Source organism: Sapajus apella, unplaced genomic scaffold (assembly GCF_009761245.1).
Source record: "Sapajus apella isolate SASKATOON/1434 unplaced genomic scaffold, GSC_monkey_1.0 scaffold72, whole genome shotgun sequence".
In the NCBI taxonomy this organism is placed as follows: Eukaryota; Metazoa; Chordata; class Mammalia; order Primates; family Cebidae; genus Sapajus; species Sapajus apella.
Window position 1 is genome coordinate 2387180 of NW_022437012.1, and position 23529 is coordinate 2410708.

The 23529-nt window shown below is 50.9% G+C and overlaps 1 protein-coding gene across 1 annotated transcript; it reads left to right on the forward strand.

Moving 5' to 3' along the window:
* The first annotated feature begins 8664 nt into the window (after nucleotides 1-8664).
* C1QL2 (complement C1q like 2) lies at nucleotides 8665-11646 on the forward strand. The gene is made up of 2 exons (XM_032250652.1): nucleotides 8665-10292; nucleotides 10901-11646. The coding sequence occupies exons 1-2, from the start codon at nucleotides 9609-9611 to the stop codon at nucleotides 11078-11080; spliced, it is 864 nt and encodes a 287-aa protein (XP_032106543.1). The 5' UTR covers nucleotides 8665-9608; the 3' UTR covers nucleotides 11081-11646.
* The last annotated feature ends 11883 nt before the right edge of the window (nucleotides 11647-23529 follow it).

A 23529-nucleotide genomic window follows, 5' to 3' on the forward strand; every position in this document is an offset into this window, starting at 1 on the left:
TGGTCAAATATGTTAGGGAAAAATAATACGATGACTATTGGTGTGGCAAAGGCTCTGAAAAGTTCATCAAACAAACAAAAGTGTATTGTTATTTCTTTTTGGAGACAAGGTCTCATATGTCACCCAAGCTGCAATGCAGTGGTCCAATCTTGGCTCAAAACAGCCTTCGCCTCCCAGACTCAGGTGATTCTCCCACCTCAGCACCCCAAGTAGCTGTGACTACAGGCACGCACCACCATGCATGGCTAATTAAAAAAAAATTTTTTTTTTTTGGTCAAGACAGGTCTTTACAAAATAGATTTTTGACACAGAGTTTTTGAAGCCAATTTTACCCAGGAATGCTTTTTTATCTTTCAAGGATGGAAAATTCTTTGGGAATTGCTGTCTTGTCCCCAAAGTGACTCCAATGAAGCCCAGACCCTTTGGTAGGGTGGTGGGGCTGGAGGATTTTTCTGGTTCCCAAAGACCCCAAAATTATACCCACTGCCTGGCTGCCGTCTCACAGAGCTGCGGGCCCTTCCTAAATGAATCTGCTAGGATCATGTGTTCCTTCTAAATACTTTACAAAACATGAATATGCAGGATTTAACGAGTTGGGTGGAAGCCCTTTTGTTGTTGTCAAAGCTTCATTTTTAGCCTCATGTTTGACTTCTCTCTCACCTGCCTGTTGGAGAGGGCTCATGGTTGCCTCATTATAGCTGTGTTTCATGAGAAGTGTGTGTGTGTGTGTGTGTGTGTGTGTGTGTGTGTGTGTGTGTGTGTCAGATTGGGTGCACAGAGCAAGTAACTGAGAGGCAGGAACGGAGTCTGAGAGGCAAGAACAGCTACTCTCAGCCACTCAGCCTCTGGCCTAGGCGGGAAGGAAGTCTCTTGCATAGGCATGCACAGGGAGGGCAAGGCATAAATGGGGTGTCTGACATTTCCACACAGAGCTATGGCTGCACATCAGAGCCTGGAACATAAGCTAATTTCTGGATTTCCGAAACCCGATTCCTTCCTGCCAAGGGAAGTCCAGCAGTCACAGCCATTAGCACCACGGACAGAGGCAGGCCTGCAGGTGCGCCCTGGGAAAGGCCTGTACTTCAGCTGCTTAAGGAGGAGGCAGGAACTGGTGGGACTGAGTTTTGATAGAGTAATGGGGTATTTTTGCACTGCACTGGGGTTTAGCTGGACTCACTGTCTGTTACTTCTTCCATATCCCACCTACTGGATACAAGGACACAGAGGATGGTGACAAGGTGAGGACAATGGTATATCCACGCCTTTCAGGAGTGTGCAGAAGAGACAACTGAGGCTCAGCAACACTGTGGCACTGGAGTGCTTGGATCCCCTGCCTTGCATGTGTCTTCAATTCCCAGCACATGATAGCTGCATTGGGAAGGTGAGCTCTACTCCGTGGCTAAGTTCTACGTCTGCATGGACAAAGGGCTGAGTCTCCCTCTAGGGGAAGTCCATATGGTCTCAATGAACTTCTTTGAATCAAAAGCTTGCTTCCTCCAGCAATCCATAGCTTTATTAACATGACAGCCAAAAGAAACAAATAGCCACACCCCTTTAGTGGCCTCTAGGGCGGCTGGTGGCTTGCTGTGCCACCCATGGAAAAATATAGCCTTTGCTGGGATCTCCTGTCTTATTCTGCCCCGTCCCACACATGCATGTTGAATGCCACCTCAGACCTGCCCGGTGGGAATGAGGAGACCAAATGACAGAATCTTTGCCTGAGAACATACAGATTCACAGAGATAAAAGCCACTCAGGGGAGATAGGATGTGCCACGGGCCATCTGAAGATTGTCACTTGTCACACGTGCCACCCCAGCCCTGGGGCATAGGTGGTTTTTGGGGAGGCAAGGTCCAGGTTGGCAGATATTATCATGAACGCAAAGAAGGAGGCTGGAAGAGTAACCCCACAGGCTTCTCAGCTAGTGAGGGGTAGAGCGTCTTTGCTTTTTGCTGGATCTCATATCTCGCACATAGTAGGCACTGGATAAGTAATATCTGCATGGATGAATAATCAAATCGTACCACCCTGCCTGCGACAGGACAAAAAAAAGCTGGGAGGGGAAGGGTGGCTGGAATGAGTGGTTCTCTGTCTGGCATAGTGTGGAAATAAGCTGAGCTCAGTGCAGGAGAACCTGCTTAAATTATTCTCATTTTGGGTTTCTGAGAGCTGTCTTTTTTTTTTTTTTTTTTTTGCAGGGGACTTGGACTCTGGAAAAAGCAGGCCCAAACACTGCAACAAACTCACAGCTTCATGAAGACACAGCCAGGGCCAGTGCCTTAGAGGTGAGATAATTAGGGCCCCAGCGGCAGCCTCTGAGAGGGCCAGGTGAGGGCTTTCTGGCGCTGGCTGACCCTCTTGACTCAAACGTGTTGCTGCTGCTTCTGGGTTAATGGACCTGGTGGGCGCGTTCTCATTGGTCACTGAGCAGAGCTGTCTGATGTCTTCAGGGGCTAAGACTGGTACATTCTTTCTCCACCCCCTTCAGCTGTGAGCATCTCGGGAGCTAGAGCTGGAAATGGAAACAGGCCTGTGGGTCACTACGACCCAGCCTCTCAGGAGCGTGTGTACTCAGCCTCGTCCACTCTCTGCCCTCCACTGTAGGGTAACAGTTCCAGCCTGCAAGGATTGGAAGAGCCCATGGCACGCATGCCCCACAAAATACCTAGCTGTAGCCCAGTGCCCAGCACAGGCAGTAGAAAACATAATTTTCCTTCTCTTTCTTCCTGAGTGATCACTCACTAGACACAAGTGGGAGGCTAAGGGTCTGGAGGTGGGGTGTGCAAAGAGACATACAAGGCCAGGCTTACTGTAGCATATCCGAAAAGGCCAAAAGTAATGCAAAACAAAGTGGAGCTAGAGGACAGAGTAATCAATGCTTGCAGAGGGCAGGGTCATGGGAGAAGGTTTGATGGGAAAGGCGGCACATGTAACATACCATCCACACCAGTCCTGCACAAACCCTTGCTCTGCACAGACCAGCCTCTTTGCTGTGCCCCAGATACCACTTGGGTGGCTCCACCGACACTATCCACCCAGACCTCTCACAGGTTCAAGTCTCACTTGTCCTTGAAGGTCCTCTGTCTCTTCATCCTGCGATAGTCTTCAAGTGCTAAGTGTGGCCACAATGACTTGCATTTGGCAGCCTCTTCCTGCCTGTACTCCTTGTCTATACCACCTAAATACAGATGGATGCCTAGGTGCTTTCTATCTGTTAGTCTTGTTCCTTCATTTAGACTGCAAAGTCTTTAGCAAGAACACCATCTTCATGTCTCCTACACTACCCACCCCAGCACAGCATTCTACATATGGTAGGTGAGCATGGTATATGGAGGATGAATGAGAAGATAAATGAATAGATAAGGAAAGAAAGAAGAGAAGAAGAAAAAGAGGGAGAGAGGGAGGGAGGTAATGAGAGAGGGAAGAAGGAAGAAAGGAGAGAGAAGGAAGGAAGGGAGACAAGAAAGGAAGGAAAGAAGAAAGACTTCTCTGTTTTTTTGCAAAGGCTAACACCTGCCTGGCCAATCGAGTTCTTTCTTTGCCCTCCTTCTTACTTTTTCAGCATAGAGTATCTTCTAAATTTTTTCACTTTTTTTTTTGTTTAGCAAACTATGACATGAAGTCACGTATGTAAAATTTTCAAGCAACATAAAATGATCAATAATTTAAAAATATTTATTGGACCCTTGCCATGTCCTCATGATAGTTCCTGCCACTGGGAGGCTTACTGACTGGCTGGGAGAGATGAGTAACATTTGCGTGAATCCTTCAGCCAGACTGACCTAGTGTCTGGGAGCTCCAGGTCTGGAGGGACACATGTCCAGGATCCCAGCATAATCTGAAGCAATTATTGGGGTGATTATATATGACAGTGACATTTATAAATATATAGCTTTATCTTAGTTTCCTCATCTGTAAAACAAAGGTGCATATCTCATAGTGCTGTGAGCATTAAAAGAATTAATATATCTAAAATGCTTGGCATAGGCATATGGTTAGTGCTCAACAAATATTACCCATTGTTATTATTGCCACCAGATAAAGGAAGGGCTTGGAATATTGCACGGGAGCTTTTAGGCTACAGGTCTGAACTGCCTTACATCAATCACTTGGCTCATATTCTATTAGCCAAGGTTCTGTCACATGTCCTCACCAGTCTGAAGGAGAGGCTGGAAAATATAGCTGGGCCTTGCCCAAGAGGAAAAGGAAATGATTTTGTGACCACACATGTTCTCTCTGCCATTGTCCCCAGGGACTTCTATCTTGCCATACCCAGTGGATACCTTTTTATCCTCACCTTACTCTGTCTCTTGTGGACTTTCCAAAGGACCAATCACAATCCTCCCTTTCGGAATACTCCCCTTTGTAAGTCCATTTTCCTGGCTTTCTTCCCTATTTTGGCTGCTTCTGTTTCTTTCTCCTCTACCCGTCTTTTAAATGGCGGGGGTGAGCATGGAGGGGTTGTTCATCATGAGTTTTTGCTTTCTCTCTCTCCCTCCAATCTCCATGAAAACTTCTTGTGTATAGCTCCATTAAAATTTTTTTTAAATATATTTTTCAATAGAGATGAGGTTTCACCATGATGACCAGGATGGTCTTACACTCCTGGGTTCAAGTGATCCACCTGCCCCACCTTGGCCTCCCAAAGTGCTGGAATTATAGGCATAAGCCACCATGCCTAGCCAATAACTCCATTTTTAAATCTCACTGCTGAGTACTAGACTCATATCCACTGCCCACATGATGCCTTCATTCAAACATTTAACTCAAAATTAACATTTCCCAAACTGAGTTCATAATTCCTTCCAGCTCCCAGCAGGGTCAACAGATTGCTCTTCCCTAAATATCCCCGCTTCGCATGCTCACTCACCCAGTTGTTCGACCCACATCTTAGAAGTTAATCTTGATTTTTTTCTCTTCTTTCTTCTCCCTTAACTTCTGTCACAGATCCACCAGCAAGACCCATGGACCCAGGTTCAAAATATACCTGGAATTGACCTACTTCTCTTCTACTATCGCACACCAAGCCCTCATTATCTTCTATTTAGATCATGTAATAGCGTTCAAACTGGTTTCACTTCCACTGCACCCCCGCCACCTCCGACCACACACATTCACCACACAGCAGCCAGGGTGGTCTTTGTAAAACATGGATGGATCGCATCACTTCTCTGCTTAAACTCCTTCGACAGTGCTCAATTACACTCAGGAGAAAATTCACCTCTTTCAACACAGACTTCAAGGGTGATCTCGCCCCTGTCTATCTCCCTGACTCATCTCCTGCTGCCCTTCCCTTTGGGTTGCAGGCAGGAGATTGGCCAATGTATTCCATATGATGTCTCTAAAGAGCTTACACTCTAAATGAGGCACAGGTCTAATTTAGAGAAAGCTTGTCAACAAACAGCCATGCTGCAGCTGTTTAGGTGCAAACCTAAATGCTACGGGTAGAAAGAAATGGGGGGGCTGAGTGTGTCTTGCAGAACAGCTAGAGTAGAAGGAACCAAGACTGTTGTGTACCATTGTGCACTCAACACGTGGCACAGTGCCTGGCATAAGACAGGGGTCAATAAATACATATGGAGCAAATGAATGACATATACAAAAAATGAAAATGAATGAGTGACAGTCCTGCCTTACTGGAGCTCACAGCCTGGTGGGGAAGGCCAACTAATAAACACTTGGTGGTAAGACACAGGATGGCAGGATATATTCAATGTACTCTAAAGGGTACATGGGCAGGAACTATCAACTCAGCTTAGAGAAGGGTCAGGGAAGACTTCAGTCAAGGAGGTGACACTTAGCTGAGACTGAAAGGATAATTAGACGTGAGTCCAGATGAGATGCAGGAGACAGGAATCTCAGGCTGAAGACGCAGTGGTGCAGGCAGATGAAGCATGGGGCTCACTGCTGGCGGGGGCCACTAGAGAACCAGATGTGACAGTGTGGAACCAAGCATCAAACTCTGTGTCACAGAGCACAGGCCTCTATGAAAGGAGAAGGTTAAGAGCACTGGTTGGCACATAGTAGGTTGTCAGCGGACGTTGGTAGAAGGATCGCCTGCTGGATTACTAAAGGCAATGTAGAACAGATTTGGGTGGGTCTTGAAATGTAAAAACCACAGCCTAAATGGAAGGCAATATGTTAATATAGGTCATAATTAACATTGAAGAGAAGATAGTCACCAATGACGTGAGTCACTCAGGAGGAGCAGAAGCCAGGTGAATAAAGAGGTATGTCCGCTGGGCATGGTGGCTCATACCTGTAATCCCAGCACTTTGGGAGGCCAAGGTGGGTGGATTACTTGAGGCCAGGAGTTTGAGACTAGCCTGGCCAACATGGTGAAATGCCATCTCTACTAAAAATACAAAAATTAGCTGGGATGGTGGGTGCCTGTAATTCCAGTTATTCCGGAGGCTGAGGCAGGATAATCGCTTGAACCCAAGAGGCGAAGGTTGCAGTGAGCTGAGATTGCACCACTGCACACTCTAGCCTGTGTGACAGAGTGAGACTCCATCTCAGGAAAGAAAAAAAAAAGATATGTCAAACACTCCAGCATGCCATGCTGTCTGGCCCTGCCATGATGGGTGAGAGGAAGGAGAAGCAGAGGGAAGACTTCTCGACTTTTGACTTCTTTGTCTGCTGTGTGGAGGCTGCCTGGGCTCTGCCTGCCCTAGCAGCTGCTGTCCCTGCCTCCTGGGGGAGGGTGGGGCTTGGGAGGTGCTCCCAGGAATGCTGGTCCCCAGAAGAGGTAGCTTTGCTTGTGGTCTGCCAAGGTGGAAGCTGGGGTCTCAAACATCTGCCCCTCCATGCTTCTTCTTTGCCCAGATACTGCAGGGACAAAATCACTGGGACTTTGCAGTCTTCAGAAGTCTGCAAGACTAGGGTATTCAAACTGAGTGAATGTCTGCCTGGAAAATGTTTGTCCAGGTGGAACTGGTGACTGGGAACATGCTGGGTAGTTCTGAAAGACAGAAAGACAGAGCGGGACAGTCTTGGGGAATGTGGGAGGCATGGGACAGTCCCCTTCTATGCTCTAGAGAAGGATAAAGGATGTGAATGATCTTTGGGTTTCTCTTCTTTTTAAAATCCTAGCCCTTCCCACACCGCCCTGCATATTGCCCACATGTCTCATCCTGGTGGTCATAACCGTGTCAGGGGAGGTTGAAAGCATCAATAGATAATACAAATAGCTAAGCTTCTACTGAGCTAGCTATTGTTCTAAAGCCCCAATTGACTCGTTCAGTCCCCTCCACAACTCTGAGGTAGGTTCTTTTCCCATTCCCATTCTACACATGGAGACCAGGGCTCAGAGAGCTGAAGCAATTTGCTCAAAGTCACACAGACAGGAAGTCTCAGAGCCAGGATTGGAAGCAGGCAGTGTGGCTCCTGAAATCACTTGCTCTCGGGGTGACTCTGAGGCAGAGAGTGGAGGAAGACTCTCAAGTCTGACGAAACCAGTGAAGGCTGTGGCCAAGTGGTGGTTGTTGAAGCTGTGTTCACTGCCAGGTTCAGAGAGCCTTGATCTGGGTGCCAGGAGGATCCTGGCTCTGTTGTGTGGGTGGAATGCACTCGGCAAACACCCTATGATTGCAAAACCTTTTTTTTCTCATTAGTGGGAAAATGATCACTAATCCACAGCAACGTGAGGAATGAACGAAGGAGCATGTGCAAAGTGCCTGATGCATACGTAATAGGTGCCAATAAATGTGCTCCTTCTCTCGTGGGTAAAGTTGGCTTCGGGCTAGGCTCAGTCATCCTTTCCATAAATATATTTGGGGGAAATGGAGGCAACAGGCTGGAGCGACATGGTTGGGAGGGGGAAAATGACCCTGAGTGATCAGAAGGACAAAAATAGATCTTAACTAACCTGTAAGAACCCAGTACCTGACAAATGAGAGTTAGTTTCAAAGCAATTGTCTTAGGAGGGTGCACTGCTGTTCCAGGGATGCTCACACTCTGCACCAAACACTTGGATTTTCCTCCCAGGCCAGGCCTGGTGTGATTCCCATGTCAGTGGCGTGCTAGGGAAGGAGCCAGCCCTTTAGGGAAACTGAGTCTCAGAGATAGGAACCACTTGCCGAAGCCACACAGCTACTCAGGGCAAGAGCAGAAGCTGGGGCTTTGATTTCTCCCCTGGAGGTCTCTCCCTCACAGGAGAGCCTCTCATCCTTCCTCAGCCTCACAGGCTACATTGGAGATAGACTATGCTGCTCTCATCTGAGGTCTCGGTTTATTTAAGACTGGCTCACAGTGGCTTTGGACTATTTTCTAAACTAACTAAACCCACCTCAGGAGGAGGAAGCTGGGGATGTCTAGGGGAATGTTCCCATGCATCTGCCTGGCTGTGGCCGGGCTTGTGGTAGAAGCTGAGTGCCCCACGATCACCGCCAAGTGCTGGAATCAAGCATTTGCGTTCCTACATCAGCTTCACACAGAGAACAAGGGCCAGCCTTTTCCTAGTGGAAGAAAAGGGCTGAGGTGAATATTCTTGTACTGGGAGACTTGGGCTTTTCAGAGTCGCCCCAAAAGTTGGTGGGGTGCTCTATGGGAGCCTGTTTAAGATTCTGGAGTCCTTAGTCTAGGCTTGTGAAAGGTATTCCAGAAGCGAGATCCATTCAATTCTGAAGAAATAACCCAGGGCTTTAAGAAACTCCTTCCCGTCGGCCCTCTCGGGACTCTCCTGTGGGTTAAGGTCTGATCTTTGCAGGCCGGGGTGGTTTAGGTGACCCCCGAGGAGCCCTGCTGACACCTGGATTCCAGCTGCTTTCGTGGCCATGCAGGGGTGCCTATGAGCGCCCCGCCACTGAGAGCGTGGGTTTCTGTGTGTGTTGTCGGTGGGAGGCGCGTGAGTGTGGCCGCGTGTGGGCGTGTCTGATGTCCCCGGCTTGGGGCCTCGCCCGCTGCGCCCACTTGTGGCTCCTGGGAGCCGCCAGGGGGAACCGCGCCGTCACCGCCTCTGCCGAGGACGCCGCCGGATAGGAGGCTGATGACATGAGGGCGCCGTCTCCCGAGTGATGGCAGCGCGCGCTGCCTAGCCGCCTCCGCCGCTCAGCCCCGGACTCCTTACGTCAGGGTAGCTGGGTCCCCCCTCCGCGCGGGAGCCAGCGAGCAGCGAGAGAGCAGAGCAGAGCGCGCCGCGGAGTCGGGGCGCCCTTACTGCGAGCAGAGCTCCGCGGAGCCCAGCGGAGAGGAGCCGGGCGGGAGGCAGCGCGGCGGAGCCGGAGCCGGACGCTGCAAGCGGACTCCCCGGCCAGTACAAGCACTCCTCGGCCGGCGCCGGACCCGCGGGGCGCCGGGTTCGTCTGGTGCGCCCCACGCCATGCACGCCGGGGTCCGCGGCTCTCTGGAGCAGCCCCAGCGCGGTGGACCCAGGCTTCTGGGTCCCGGCGCCTGTCGCTGAAGTAGTTGGGTGACCGGGGCGGGGGGTCGCCACGTCGGGGACGCGGCCAGGACCCGCGGAGTCGGCCCCCGAGAGCGGGGAGCGGGGCCGCCCGCGTCGCCCCACCATTACCTCGCCGGGCGGTAAGGAGGAGCTGGTGGCGGTCGCCTCCCGGCTGTGGCAGCGGCGGCGGCGTGCCTGCCTGGCGGCCGTCGGCGTACTCCTGGCCATGGCGCTCGGGCTGCTCATCGCTGTGCCGCTGCTGCTGCAGGCGGCGCCCCCCGGCGCGGCGCACTACGAGATGATGGGCACTTGCCGCATGATCTGCGACCCTTACACTGCCGCACCCGGAGGGGGGCCTGCGGGCGCAAAGGCGCCTCCGCCCGGACCCAGCACCGCCGCCCTGGAAGTCATGCAGGACCTGAGCGCCAACCCTCCGCCTCCCTTCATACAGGGACCCAAGGGCGACCCGGGGCGACCGGGCAAGCCAGGGCCTCGGGGGCCTCCTGGAGAGCCGGGCCCGCCTGGACCCAGGGGCCCTCCAGGAGAGAAGGGCGACACGGGGCGACCCGGGCTGCCAGGGCTGCAACTGACGGCGGGCACGGCCGGCGGCGTCGGTGTGGTGGGCGGCGGGGCTGGGGGAGGTGGCGACTCCGAGGGTGAAGTGACCAGTGCGCTGAGCGCCACCTTCAGCGGCCCCAAGATCGCCTTCTATGTGGGTCTCAAGAGCCCCCACGAAGGCTATGAGGTGCTGAAGTTCGACGACGTGGTCACCAATCTCGGCAATCACTATGACCCCACCACCGGCAAGTTCAGCTGCCAGGTGCGCGGCATCTACTTCTTCACCTACCACATCCTCATGCGCGGCGGCGACGGCACCAGCATGTGGGCGGACCTCTGCAAGAACGGACAGGTCAGTGACCCCTACCCGCACGGGCCTCGCAAACCCTAGTCAGCGCCCTGAACCTCCCAGGGAACCAGCCTTCTTTCTCGCCACCCGCGGGCTACCGAGCGAGCCCCGGGAAGCGCGCCTAGTTGCCACAGCATCTCTGCTTCCCAATGCGCCGAGGCTGCGCTGACCAGGACGTAGTGCCAAACGCTGGGCCTTGAGAGCTCAGAGATCCCCATACCCAAACAGCACTCCTTGGCCACTTTCGTCCCTGCCTGCATTTCCGTGGGCTTCTCGGAAACCTCGGTTCTTTAGCTCCCTCCAGGTCACCCCTTTGTCCTGCAGCCTCCTTTCCCCTTGGCCCTGGCCCTTGGCAGTCCCACCCTTCCACTCTGGGTCAGTGTTCAAGAAGCTTTCCCTCTCCCCCTTCCCCAGACTCGCCGGCGCGAGGAGGAGGGGGCGGGGGCGCCGGGAAGGAGTTGGCTAAGTTGGAGACAGAGCCTGGAGCTGGGGTGGGGGTGTGGACCCTGAAGCAGCAGGCAGAAGGCCCTTGCGTGGCACGCCAGGTGCAGACTGAGCAAGGGCTCGGGAAGAGGTGCCCCGGCTCAACCGCTCCTACTGCTCGCCCCCAGGTCCGGGCCAGCGCCATCGCACAGGACGCCGACCAGAATTACGACTACGCCAGCAACAGCGTGGTGCTGCACTTGGATTCAGGGGACGAAGTGTATGTGAAGCTGGATGGCGGGAAGGCTCACGGAGGCAATAATAACAAGTACAGCACGTTCTCGGGCTTTCTTCTGTACCCGGATTAGGGGCGCGGGAGGAGGTGCGAGGTGGGGTGGCTGCAGGCCGAAGGGTCTCCGCAGGGGCGCGGCTCCTTGGCAAAGGCCACTCCCGATTCATAACACTTCCTGACATCTTCGTTGGAAAAGACACATCCCTGCTCTCCTCCCTGCCCTGCTCCTGGCCTCAGTACGTCTGCTACTCATCATTCTCAGGGCCTTGCTCCTGGTCTCAATCCCCATCCTGGCGAGGGAGGAAGGGACGCCTGAGCCCTTGAGGCAGAGGCACAGACTTTGCAAACCTGATCAGAATGGACAGGCCGGGCCGGGAGCCTGCCCTCCTCGGACCGCCTCCTCCCTTCCCAGAGCCTAGAAGAGTAGGGCTCCGGGCCCTGGCCAAGGGAGGTAGGCCAGAGGGAGCGTGGGCTCCCTGGGGCGTCCTTCTTTGTGACCCGAAACACTTGTGCAGATTTCCCTGTCCGTCAGCCAAAACCCCACCCACAGCAGAATTCCAGCAAACAGAAAATTCACCTCTCCACACCGCACTCCCTCTGACTCAGACTCACCGCGATGCATTAAATTGTTTTTAGACTATGGGTTCTGTTGTCTCTATATCAGCATAGCCCCTGGACCAGGGCTCTAGATGTTCACCTGGGCATAGTGACCTTACCTGGGCCCAGGATAGGCCCATCTATGACCTGCTCCCCAGCTGCTGCCTTGTCCCTGCCACGAGGAGTGGCCAAAAAGACACGGGTAATGGGAGCTGCCTTCCACCCTGAGCTGGAGAGGCCAGAGGTGGGGTTGGGAGGAGGGGAGGAGGCGGGGAAGGGCGTCTGGGGAGAGTTAGAGGAAGGCAGGAGAGGAATGATTGGGTCTCCAGTCTTGGGCAACAGGAGCAACTTAGTCCCAGTAATGGAAGGAGGTCAGCGGGGAGGGGCTTCTGGGGAAGGAAGGGGAAGAGGAGGCATCTATGGGAAATGGGAGGCTTGAGTGACACTTGCCAGGGAGGGATCTGTAGGATGTTTGGCTCCTAAAAGGACGTGCAGAAGTCCCTAGCAGACACACACCCACTCGAGCAGATGGTTCACTCAGCACAGACCCGTTTACTCGCAGTCACCAGGGCCACAGCTCTCCAGAGAGCTGGTAAACTGAGGCAGGCCCGCACATCGTCCAGCTTGCTGAACTCCTCCAGCGCTGTGTGGTGAGGTGGACACTACTCCTTGGGGAGGAACGCCCTTTTCCTGAGGGCTTCCCTTCCCTTAAGCATGTGATGTGGGCACCTGCTCTGAACCCGAGTGTGTGTATTTGGTGTCCCTTCAGCATTCTACACACACACAAGTTAGGAAAACACCCCACACGGTTTTGATTTTTTTCTTTTTAATTTTTGTTGTCAGATCGCTGAGTTACAAAAAGGCCATGTACAAAATAACCAGTGAGCAACCAGCAACCTGTTAGTACTTACTGAGCTCATTTTGACTGGTTGTGTGAAAAGAAATGTGAGAGTGTGCACAAAAAGGAAACCCCAGGGTGTATGTGTATCTGTGTAAAGCTGGAGACTGTGTGTGTGTGCCTGTGTGTGTGCATGTGTGTATCTCCTATGTGGATATAATGTGATTGTCCTCACATAATACACATTGCACATGTACACACACTTGTATTCATAAGACTACGTCAATGTGGTGTGTGACAATGTTCATGGCTGCATTTCTGCCCCCAGATTGCTTTGTGCTCAACTTTAGTTCCTGGAGAATGCTGAAAGCTGTGATTCCCATTTAAAAGACAATTTTACCCCCTGCCTTGAGTCTTGTTGCTGTCGCTATTTCTTTTCGCTCTTATTTTATTTGAATAATGTTTTATTGTCATTCTTTTGAATATGAGCAATGATTATGTCTGCTTTGAGTCCAGGGATAAAGTGCTCTAAGAGAATGGGGGGAAATATATATACATACCACCATTACCTCCCCCAGTTCCAGACCTAATCCCAACCTCAATTCCCCACCCCACCCCACTCCCGCTGATTGTGGATCCCTAACCTAGCTGAGCCCAGGAACTGGGGAGGGCAGAGTCAGGCCCATCTACAGTTGCATAGGTATCAATTTCTGATGCTTTGTTGATTGTATCATCCAGAAATGCGATTAAAACCAAATGTCTGAGACCCAAATGAAGTCTAATTGCTATGGATCTGCAATCCCCAGCGGGTACCTAATCCTTTTTGACTTATTCCTCCCCTTCCTCCGATGAGATGGAGCTTAGACACAAAGCCCTTGGTTTAAATTTCAAAAATTAGAATTGACATGCAGTAGTGGCTTTCCTGGGAGCACGAGGAATTTCTAAGGAGGTGCCCGAACCCAGCTTTATCCTCTGCATTAAGAAGCAATTTGTACTTCTAACAAAACCCCTGCCACTCCCCTTTGGCGAAAGGGCAGTAGAGATGCCCTGCCTGGGTCTGACTGTTCACAATACTTAGACAAATTTGAATCTGAGATTCCTCCATCTGTATTCCCTGGTGCAGCTGGGGATTCTTGCAATTCTAATGCCCGGGCTGCCAGAGGTGCTGCCAGAGGTGTCAGCTGCTAAGAGAATGATGGATTGATGAAGCGGCAGATGGGAGGTACCGCATGGCAGGAGCTAGCAAGCTCAGGAAGAGTCTCTCTGTGTATGCACACCTTCCAGGTCCCAGGCAGGCCCCTCATGGCCCACAAAGATCCATGACACCATCATCTGTCCAGAGGACTCTATTGGAAGGGGGCAGGATGGGGTGGGGTGGCAGGCCTCCCACCATTGTCACTGATGTGGTGGCGTCCATCTTGGAGTGCATGTGGAATGCAAGAAACCATTTGCGACAGATACTTACCCTTGTCTCCAGTCGAGTAGGGACTTATTATCAATTATAATCATAACATGTTAGTTTAATTTCCTAATTGCTTTTGGGCTCCTTTTCTAATTATGTTCTTGGGTTGGGACTATCATACTGGCATAACCCAGAAGCTGGAGAGATATTATTCTGTTCATTTGGGAGGCAGAGAAATTAGGGCTTAGAGAGGTCCATGACTTGCCCAAGTGCACAAAGCTTATAAGAGTCTGAGCTGCAACTTGAACTCAGACCTACAGACTATGCCCCTGTTTGCTTGCACAGAAGGGCAGGTCAACCTCCCAGGGTTCTCAGGCCTTTGAGAAGACAGCACATAGGTGGTGCACACTTCCCACTCCTTCCTCTGATGTAGGGCATGGTAGCAACCCCCAGAGCGTCAGATGAGAACAGCCAGCTTCTTCTTTGGCCCAGGCAGCCCCCCAGAGAGCACCCCAGACAGGGGCTCCCACTTCTGAGGAATCCGGCTGAAAAGCCTGGCCAGTGCTGATGGCCCAGCAGGGCTTTAGGTCACCAACTCCAGATGCTCCGTTTGGACCTGTCTGTCCTGACCAGCAACCTCCTCCTCTCCAGTCCCCTGTCCTTAGGGCCTGCTGACTACTTTCTTCTAGAACAGCTCTCTCATTTCCCCTCAGGATGACACTGGGAGGGGGCCATCCTGCAGGTGCAGTTTAGTGGAGTGAGCATTGGCTGCTTCTGATTGCTGGGAGGGCACTTCCCCATTCCCAAAGCCAGCATCTATGTGACTATCATTTTCAAGACTGCCTAAGTACATGTGATACACACCTGCCCCCGGAAATCCTGATAGAAGTTATGCCTTCTGCTACATTTCTCTCCTGTTTTTGCGAGCAGATGGCTTTCTTGGGCACCCTAGACAAAACATCCGGGTCCCCCTCTGCATCAGGCCACAGTGCCACCACAGAGGGGCCACTGCACAGATTCGTTGCTCCAGACTTCTTTGATCATACAGTTCTATTGGCTAAACAGTTTTTGAGCACTCACATCCCATATATTTATTTAACATATGAATAATTTATATATACCACTGTCAATCTACACTTTTAAATTCTTCCATCTTTTTGTGTTTCTGTTCATCAAAGGACCTGCACATTCAAGTCAGTATCTATACTGCAGCTGGCTAACCAAGTCTGGAAACCAGTTTTCTTTCATTGGAACAAAAAGAGCTAGGGTTAATTCAAGGGTTGTTTCCCTTCAGCTTGCCATTTCCCAGAATCTTAGGCATGAAGAGATGTTCTTTTCTGAGTCACAGGTGAACCTCTGCACTTTAATTCTTAGAGTGCACAGTTTCAGTTTACGTGTTAAGAATATATAATGCATAATTCCTCTCCCCCATTTTAGACTGAAAAAAAAAAAGTTAAAGATCCCAGGTTTTCTTTTTACACCTGATTTGGAGACTGATGTTGGTGTTGGTCCCAACTCAGTATCGGGATGGGCTGGGCAGGGCAGGGTCTCTCTGGAGCCCCTCTCAGTATCAGGGAGGACAAACTCGGCAGATGGAAAAGGGGAACTTTTGGTGAATGTTTTGATCTCTTGTTATATTCTAATTCCCCTCCATGAAGGAGCATGGATCATAGCAGCAATTGAAGTACATGAAATGAGAAGCAGTTTAAACATTTTATCATACTGATTTCAAAAATACACACCAGTACAGAGAATAGCGTGATGAGGCACATGGGCCTGTCATACACTCAACACTTACCTCTCCCAGCCAAGCATAAAAAGCTGAATTTTGATTTTTTAAGACCTCACGATGTGTTAGGAATTAGTGCTAGGGCACATTAGGTCCTCGCAACACCCCTATGAAGGAGGTATGACGAGTTTCATTTTACAGATGAGGAAACTGAGACTCAGAGAGGTGAAATGACTTCCCCAAAGTAAGGGCCCCGACTGCTGCCAAGATCTGTGTGACCCCAGGGCCCAGACCCTTTAGGGAATATGGGTGGAGCAGGGAGGCGAGACCTTAAAAAGACAAACCACAATGAGGATGCATTTCTACAAACAAGATTCCCCATCAAGCATTCTGTGGGTGAAGCCAGTGCCCAGAGATTTTTCTGGAGGCCTTTAAAGGAAGTGCCCACCCTCTCCTAACATTGCAATCAATTGGTTTCCAGCTCCTTGCTCTCCCATGTGCCAGTCATGTTATTTCCCCTACTTGGAACCCTCTTCGCCAGGTTAGCACCCACTCTGAGGCTCAGTTGGCACACGATTTCCAGTAGTCCCGCCCCAACCCTGGTGCTCCACGGCTTCTCTTCTCTCTGCCCTGGGGCCAGAGAGCCCTGCTGAGAGCTTCTCTGCATGGCAGTTACGACACTGTTGTAATCCCGTGTCAGGTGGTCTGTCTTCCCCGTGGACTGTAGGCTTCCCAAGGGTGTACCTGGTGTCTTTCAGCACTTAGAATGGTGCCCAGAACACAGTAGGTGCTCAATGAATATTTTCACAATGGATGGATAGAGGGATGGAGGCACCCTAGGAGATCCTGAGAAGGCAAATCTTGAAAAGATGTTTTGACCTCACAGTGGAATCGTAGGGGGTCTTCCCAGCAAGCTGAATCACTACCTTTTAACCAATGAGTCTCCATCTACCCCACACTCTCACTCCCAGCCCTGAGTTTGTAAGGTCTGGGTGAAAGGGGGCAGATATATGCAAAAGTGCATTTATTACAACCTTTGGGCCCCTGGTTACACCTCTAGGAGTTATCAGAAGCATCTAGTTGACACAAACTTATGACCACTCTCATACTTCAGCTTCTGGGCCGCTTTAGGCTCCCTCCCGGGGCCTCAGGGATGTCCCTCTGTATTCCGGAGCTGCTTGGGCAGTAGCCTCATTTCCAGTGGGGTCCCTTGCTTGGTGCTTTTGCCGTCTGGATTCTTTCATTTTCTTCAAACGAAAAACATCTTTTGAAAAATTGTTGACATAATGTGCACTAGCAAAAAATGCAAACAACATAGAGAAGTACAAAACAGAAAGCAAAAATTCCCTCTTCTTTACTGCAATCTCCTTCCCCAGAGATAATTTGTTAACAGCTTGATTTGTACTTTTTCAGACTTTTAGAATGCCCATATGCATGAGTCTGAACACGGAGAGCATAAAACTCTAAACACTGCTCCATGCCTGGTTTCCCCTTTTTGCTGACTCCCGGACAACTCAGCAATGCACACAGAGCCCCTGTTTCTTTTGACTGAGGTGCATTCATTGTACTGTTGATGATGACTTTTAGCTGGTGGAACTAATCTTCCACCACTGGGCCTGTAAGCTGCTTCCAGCATTCCCTGGTCTAGCGGAGGAAGAGTCTCTGCTGACAGCTTCCTCGTTCACTTATGGGCTCTGCCTTCATGTGGGAAAGTCCTCCTTTATTTCCAAAGCAGTATAAGCAAGGACTTTATCCAGTTTACAGATGATTCTGCCCTTGATTTCTATCTTGTGGTGTATTTCCTATACTCAATAGCCCCTTTTCTAGAATTGAGTGAATTAGAGACAGATTGACTGACTCTAGCCAGTCCAGTTTTGCCTCTGTTGGCATTGGGAGAAGGAAGGGCACTCCTGGGGGTTATATGTATGTGGAGTGGCTCCAGTTAGGGCACAGCCCAGTATGCTTAGAGAATGAGATAACTACCCCCATCACACCCCACACGCCTGGCTGCTGCCTATATTGAAACCTTGTTAAAGATGCAATTATATCTGAGGGAGGGTGGAGGCCGCTGGAGGCAGGCACCCTGACAGTCCCCAGGATTTCCTAGGAAGAGTGCCACCCTTGATTTTGGCCCTTGGGGGAGCTGATTGGCAGAGCTGTGCTTCTCAATGGTGTGTGTTTGCTTGCCCACAGAGGTCTTTGTGGGAATTAATAAGAGGCCCCTTCCTCCAGGCAGATGTGGTGTTTTCTGAATGCAAAGCAGGCAGGAACTCAGCTCTCACTTAGCCCCTCAGCTGTGTCCCCAGGTCCCCAGGCCTGATCTTGCAGAATGGCTCCATTTCCCTCTCCTTTCCTCTCTTTGCCTCCGGTTCCTGTGTCCAGGGCAGGGCTCTGATGCCTCTTCCCTGCTGCACTGTGCCTGACAGGAGGGGAAGGAGAGACAGAAGGGCTGGATGTTCTGTTCTGATGCCTGGTAACTCCAGGCCAGCTGAAGACACTGACGCAGACACCAGGCTGCCAGGCCACACTGGGCATCTGATGTGTGCCCTGCAACCAGACTGAGCAGTGGGCAGCAGCGGAGTGGACCAAAATAGCCCAGGCCTTTAAAAGCAACCAGGTCACAGTGCAGAGTAAAGAAAGGAGAAAAAAAGTGAGTTTAACCATCTGAGTCCTTTATCTGTGTTAATCTTGCTTAATCTCAACAATGGAGGAAAGTGAGAGGCAGCAAGTTAAATATCTCAACAGTTCTCTCAATCACCCTGTGAGAGGATCAAAACGGAGGCACAGGGAGGGCTAGTGATTTGCTGAAAATCACACAGCAAATATCAAAGGTCCTGCTTCTAATAATCCAATTCTCTGTCTTTCCTACCAGCCTGCTGGTTACCTGAGGCTTGTCATAGAACATCTCTGAGCCATGATCTCTTCCTCCTCCTCCTCCTCCTCCTCCTCCACTTCATTTTCTTCTTTCTTTATCTTCTTCCTCTTCCTTCCCTCCCCCTCCTCTTCCTCCTCCTCCTCTTCCTCCTCCCCCTCCTCCTCCTCCTCCTCCTCCTCTTTCTCTTCTTCTCCTCCTTCTCCTCCTTCTCCTTCTTCTTCTTCCTTCTTTCTTATTCTTCGAGATGAAGTCTTGCTATGTTGCCCAGGCTAGCTTTCAACTCCTGGCCTTAGGCAACCCTCCCACCTTGGCCTCCCAAGTTGTAACTACAGGCATGAGCCACTGCACCTGGCACAGGATTTTCTCTTCTGTAAAATGCTACGCATTCTACAAGACTAATGTGAAGAGTGAATGAGCTAATGGATGTCAGCGATGTCGATGGGAAGTGTTCCATCATCAGCATTTAAACATTTATTTTGAAAGAGTCAGTTTGCCAACTATACCACCTGGCTACTTTTCTAAGCTTCTGATGTTCAGAGGAACTCAACTATGGTCTTTGAACTTGGTGGAGTCAAATCCGCCTTTACCATGAATTAGCTCTGCAATAATTTAACAGATTTTTTAACATGCTGAGCCTCTCTTTTCCCCACCTATAACATGGGATCAGTCTTCTTAACACATGGGTAGTTGGGAGGATCAATGAGATGTCATAACAGTATGAGGCACAGAGTAAGTGCTTGAGACCTGGGTTAGTGGGTGATGGTGGTGTGGAGATAATGATCAGGGATCTCTTCATTTTCTCCTGAGCCAACGCATTTCAGGAATCATCAAACTGAGACTTCTCGGAGTGACAAAGGACAGGATTTCAGTGTCAGTAGCTGGCATTTAGGAGCATGTGCATGTGTTAGGAGCCACCAAGGACATTTGCCAAACATGTCTACAGCCCTTTCAGTAACCCTGTGAGGTGAAGATAATTGCTAATTGTACCCATTTCACAGATGAGGAAGTGACAGGCCATGTTCAATGGTGGTTATATATGTCAAAGCCAGAATTCAGCTCAGTGCCCTTTCCGCTCTTCCTCCCTCGGTCTCCCAGAGAGGATGAGGCATGGTGGTGGCTACTTGAGCACTGGCTCTTGCCAGTCCCATTACATGCTGGGAATGCGTGTGCGGCTTAAGACTGATGACTGTGCAGATCCTGGTGAGGCTCCTATGTTAGCTCCCAGGCTAATAATCCCCTGCATAATTGGGCCTGGAGCTGTGACTAAGTCTCAGGGCTCTGCCACATGAATATGCAAACTGCCATTGACAGCCCAGCTCTGTCACAGCCTGATTTCAAACTGGCACACATAGCCCAGTGGTTCAGGGCCTCTTGCTATGCATAGCAAGAACGCCTGCTAATCCCACTGAAGCTCTCAGGTCAGGGTTGGGGAAGGGGGTGTGCTCAGCTGAGCCCATTCAGGAGGATATATTGAGAGCATGCAGTTCAGGCTGCAGCCTCTTTCAAGACCTGCCCTGCCTCCACAGGATCAATATGGAGATTACAAGCCCTTGGCAGGCTTGTTCCTTTTTTCTTTCCCAGCTCCATGATGCATACCTGGGAAACCCAGATGCTGCTCAAGGGCACGGAGTCCAGTGGGAGCCATCTACGGGCTGCAGATTGTAAAAGCCAGCTTTGCCACATGCTTCACCTAAAACCTGATTACTGTGTGTCCACTGTGTGCCCAGCACTGTGGTGGGGGGCGTGGTTGTCACCTTCTTTTAATCTGGTTGGTAACAAGAATAATAATTATCGATGATAACAGCAATAGTACTCCCTCCTGGGTGTCAGTTACCTACTGGGAGGTGCCTGTGACTCGCATGCCCTCATTTAAAACTCCCGGAACTCCTGCGAAATGGGTTTTATTCTTCCCATCTCACAGCCCAGGGTACGGAGACTCGAGACGTGAACTCACTTGTGCTCCAGCTCCACAGCTAAGAAGTGGTAGAGCCTGAGTTGCTGCCCAGGTTTGTGGGACCACAAAGCCCTTACTTTTTACACAGCAGAGGTATTGCAGGGTGTCTTGATATACTCTATGGATACATGGGGAGGGACTGACCTGATGGCTGATTTGGGCACAGGGGAACCTCTATGTGGAAATGAGAGGACCTGAGAAGGGCTCGGGTGGTCAGGAGGGCTTCCAGGAAGTAGTGACCCGTCAGTTGGGGTTTGTCGTGTAAGTTATGGTCATTAACTTTGCAAGCTCCCTAAGGAGGAGCTTGCAATGGGACTGAGCAGAAAAGACTCACACACTTTGGAAATCCCTTGGTTCCATACTCATTCTTCAAACAATTATGCAGCGCCTACATCTACACTGAACACTGCGCTGGGCCCTGAGGTACAAAATGTCCTGAGATGAGTCCCAGTCCCACATAACTCTGTGAAGGAGAGGAGCCAGACTAGGGCCCAGGGCAGGGGTTGTGCCACCCGGAACAGGGAGCAGGTAGCACTCCAGAGAGCCACTGTGTCCAGGTGAAGCCCAGAGAGGAGAAATGAAGCAGAGGAGATGCTTCCAGCTCTGTGAAGGGGAACCAGTCTGGCGGGGAGGGGACCACACAGCCATGGGCCTGGAGGGGAGCTTTCCTCAGGGAAGAGTCTCCTGGAGCCTTTCTCTCTACATGTGTGTTGGGATGTGTGCATTGGTGTGCATATGGCATGCACATACATGGAGGGAGATGTGACTTATGTGTGTGATGGTGTGGGTGTATTGTGGGAGGGATGTTTATGTGTGGAATAGAGTGTGTGTGTGTGTGTGTGTGTGTTGTGCTGTACACACGGGGACATGACAGTGTCAATTGCAATGGCTGTGTATCTGGCTCAAAAGACTCTTAGGAGTGTTTGGGTCCTTCTTACCTCTCACTGGAAAGATAGAAGAGTTTTATGCCGTTGATTAGTTCCCCTTTTCCCAGCTCCCTGCCTCCAACACACATAATAAACTTCATCGCTGACTCTCTTTGAAGTGTGTTTGGAGTTTGTATTTCAGCAGGGTCAGACTGGGAGTGGAAGGTAACCAGGGGTGAGGGTTGGCTGGTGGGGGAGGCAGGGAGTGGGGAGAGGAAGCATCTCAGGGCAGGAGCTGGAGGTTAGGAAGGGTGCCTGAGTTGCCTAAAGGACCCCAAATAATTGCATTCTAGAATCACAGATGCAGATCCCTACACATGCAACCTCAACAACTTAACGTTGTCATATCACTTGATTCTTTCTAAAGGGGTTTGGGAGCCATTCTCTCCCTCATTTGTAGTGACATGCCAGCCCCCGCAATCACCAGCATGTGGAATTACAGATTGCTCCTGTGATCCTTCCCACTGGATTTCTGCAAGAACTGTGGTCACTGGACGTGCAATTATAACATCCTCATCTCCCCTCAGTAGAGGAGACTGAGGCTAAGACAAAGGAAACCACTGGTCAGGGTCACACAGCTAGTTAACAGCTCTACTGAGAATGGCCTCCCAGTCAGTCTTCTCTGCTTCTCAGGGCTTCTGATGTCTCAAAGTGAGGGGTCTGAATGTGGTAAACATGATGGGGGACAGAGCAAGCAGATAGATTCCTACCCCTCTATCAGGCCAGTTAGAGCAGATCATTTTCCAAGGCTATATCCCCGCTCTCTCATAGCCTCCTGGATATGTTAGCTAGAGCATCCACTCATCCATCCATTATTTATTCATCTATCCATATATCTATCCATTCATCCATCTGTCCGTCCATCCATCCATCCATCCACCCACCCACCCATCATCCATGCAGTCAATGCATAGCTGTATGACAGTCCTGTGTAGGTGCTAGGAATGAGAGGATCTCTACCCAAAAAAATCTCCCAGTCCAGAGGCAGAGCTTCCAGAATCCACTGTCCACCCCTTCTTCACTTTCTCCAAACAGCCACTTACTGAGAGAGACAGGCCTAGGGCTCTTGCCTGGCTCCCCATGAGTGACCTAGCCCAGCAGCTAGCCTGACAGCCTCTGACAGGCCCAGGTGACTGGCATCAGGGAATAAGAAGCTACCCAGTGGTGAGGCAGAAATCCTGAGTCAAGCTCAAGAGCTCTCCTACAAGTATGTGAGGGGCCTGGGGATCCGGCTTCTCTCTCGAGGTGCTTCCCGCAACTCCTGCAGAACGGCAAGCCTGGACCGTGCATGCCTCGTGCCCTCATGTCTTGAGTTCGTTGCACCGTGTGCCGTGTGTAGTGTTTATCTGAGCCCTCTCTTGGCCCCTGGCACAGTTTGCACCGTCTGCTTGGCTGGCCACCCTGTGGATGGTACCTTGCCCATGCACCCTCATTTCTGTAGGGACACCTCATGGCTTCTGCACTATAGTCAGCACCCATGTTGGGAGGTCTGGATGCAGAGGGAGAAACTCACATCACAGCGGAGGGCCTGTGTCTCACTCTGTTTCTGCAGCTAAGTAACTCGTGATGGGGAATGCTTGTGGAAATGAACAAGCAAGGTTACTGCCCAGCCCGGTCCATGTGAGGAGGCTGGCAGAGGGGAGGAGGTGCTTTCCACTCTGAGCTCCAGGACCATAGGGCCTGCCCTGAGAGTGTGCCTGTGAGATTTGTGGTTGGGGAGCTGGCTAACTAGTCCTCACTGCTAGCTGCCTTCTTTCATATCCCAGGACTAATGGGGCTGCCAAGTTAGGGACCCTATGGTCCAAACCCTCAAACAGCAAGTAATTGTTTCCACTGTGTGAGAAGCCAGTGGTTAATGGGAGTTTTCCAGCAGCTGCAGGGGGCCAGAGGCTCAGTTAGAGTTTTCCTGATTAACTCTTCCATGTTCCTATTCAGGGAGGGATGGGGCAGAGGACGTCTGATCACCATGAAATCATAGTCGTCACGCTTAGCTGCTTGCTTGGTAAACCTCCATGTCTCCCTGAGTTTACACAATTGCCTTCAAGTCCCAGACCCGGTGGACTGGCCTTTCATGGTTTGGCTTTGATGCCTTCCTGCCCACTGTCTCCCTCCATCCACCTCTGCAGGTAAAAGGAGATTCTTTTCTTCCCACGAGGAGATTCCTTCTAGCCTCTATGCACAGCCTGGACTAGGGTAAGTTGTAA

Coding starts and splice junctions, on each gene's coding strand:
- C1QL2 (XM_032250652.1), top strand. CDS start 9,609: ATGGCGCTCGGGCTGCTCATCGCTGTGCCGCTGCTGCTGCAGGCGGCG. Junction 10,293..10,900: donor ACCTCTGCAAGAACGGACAG/GTCAGTGACCCC, acceptor GCTCGCCCCCAG/GTCCGGGCCAGCGCCATCGC.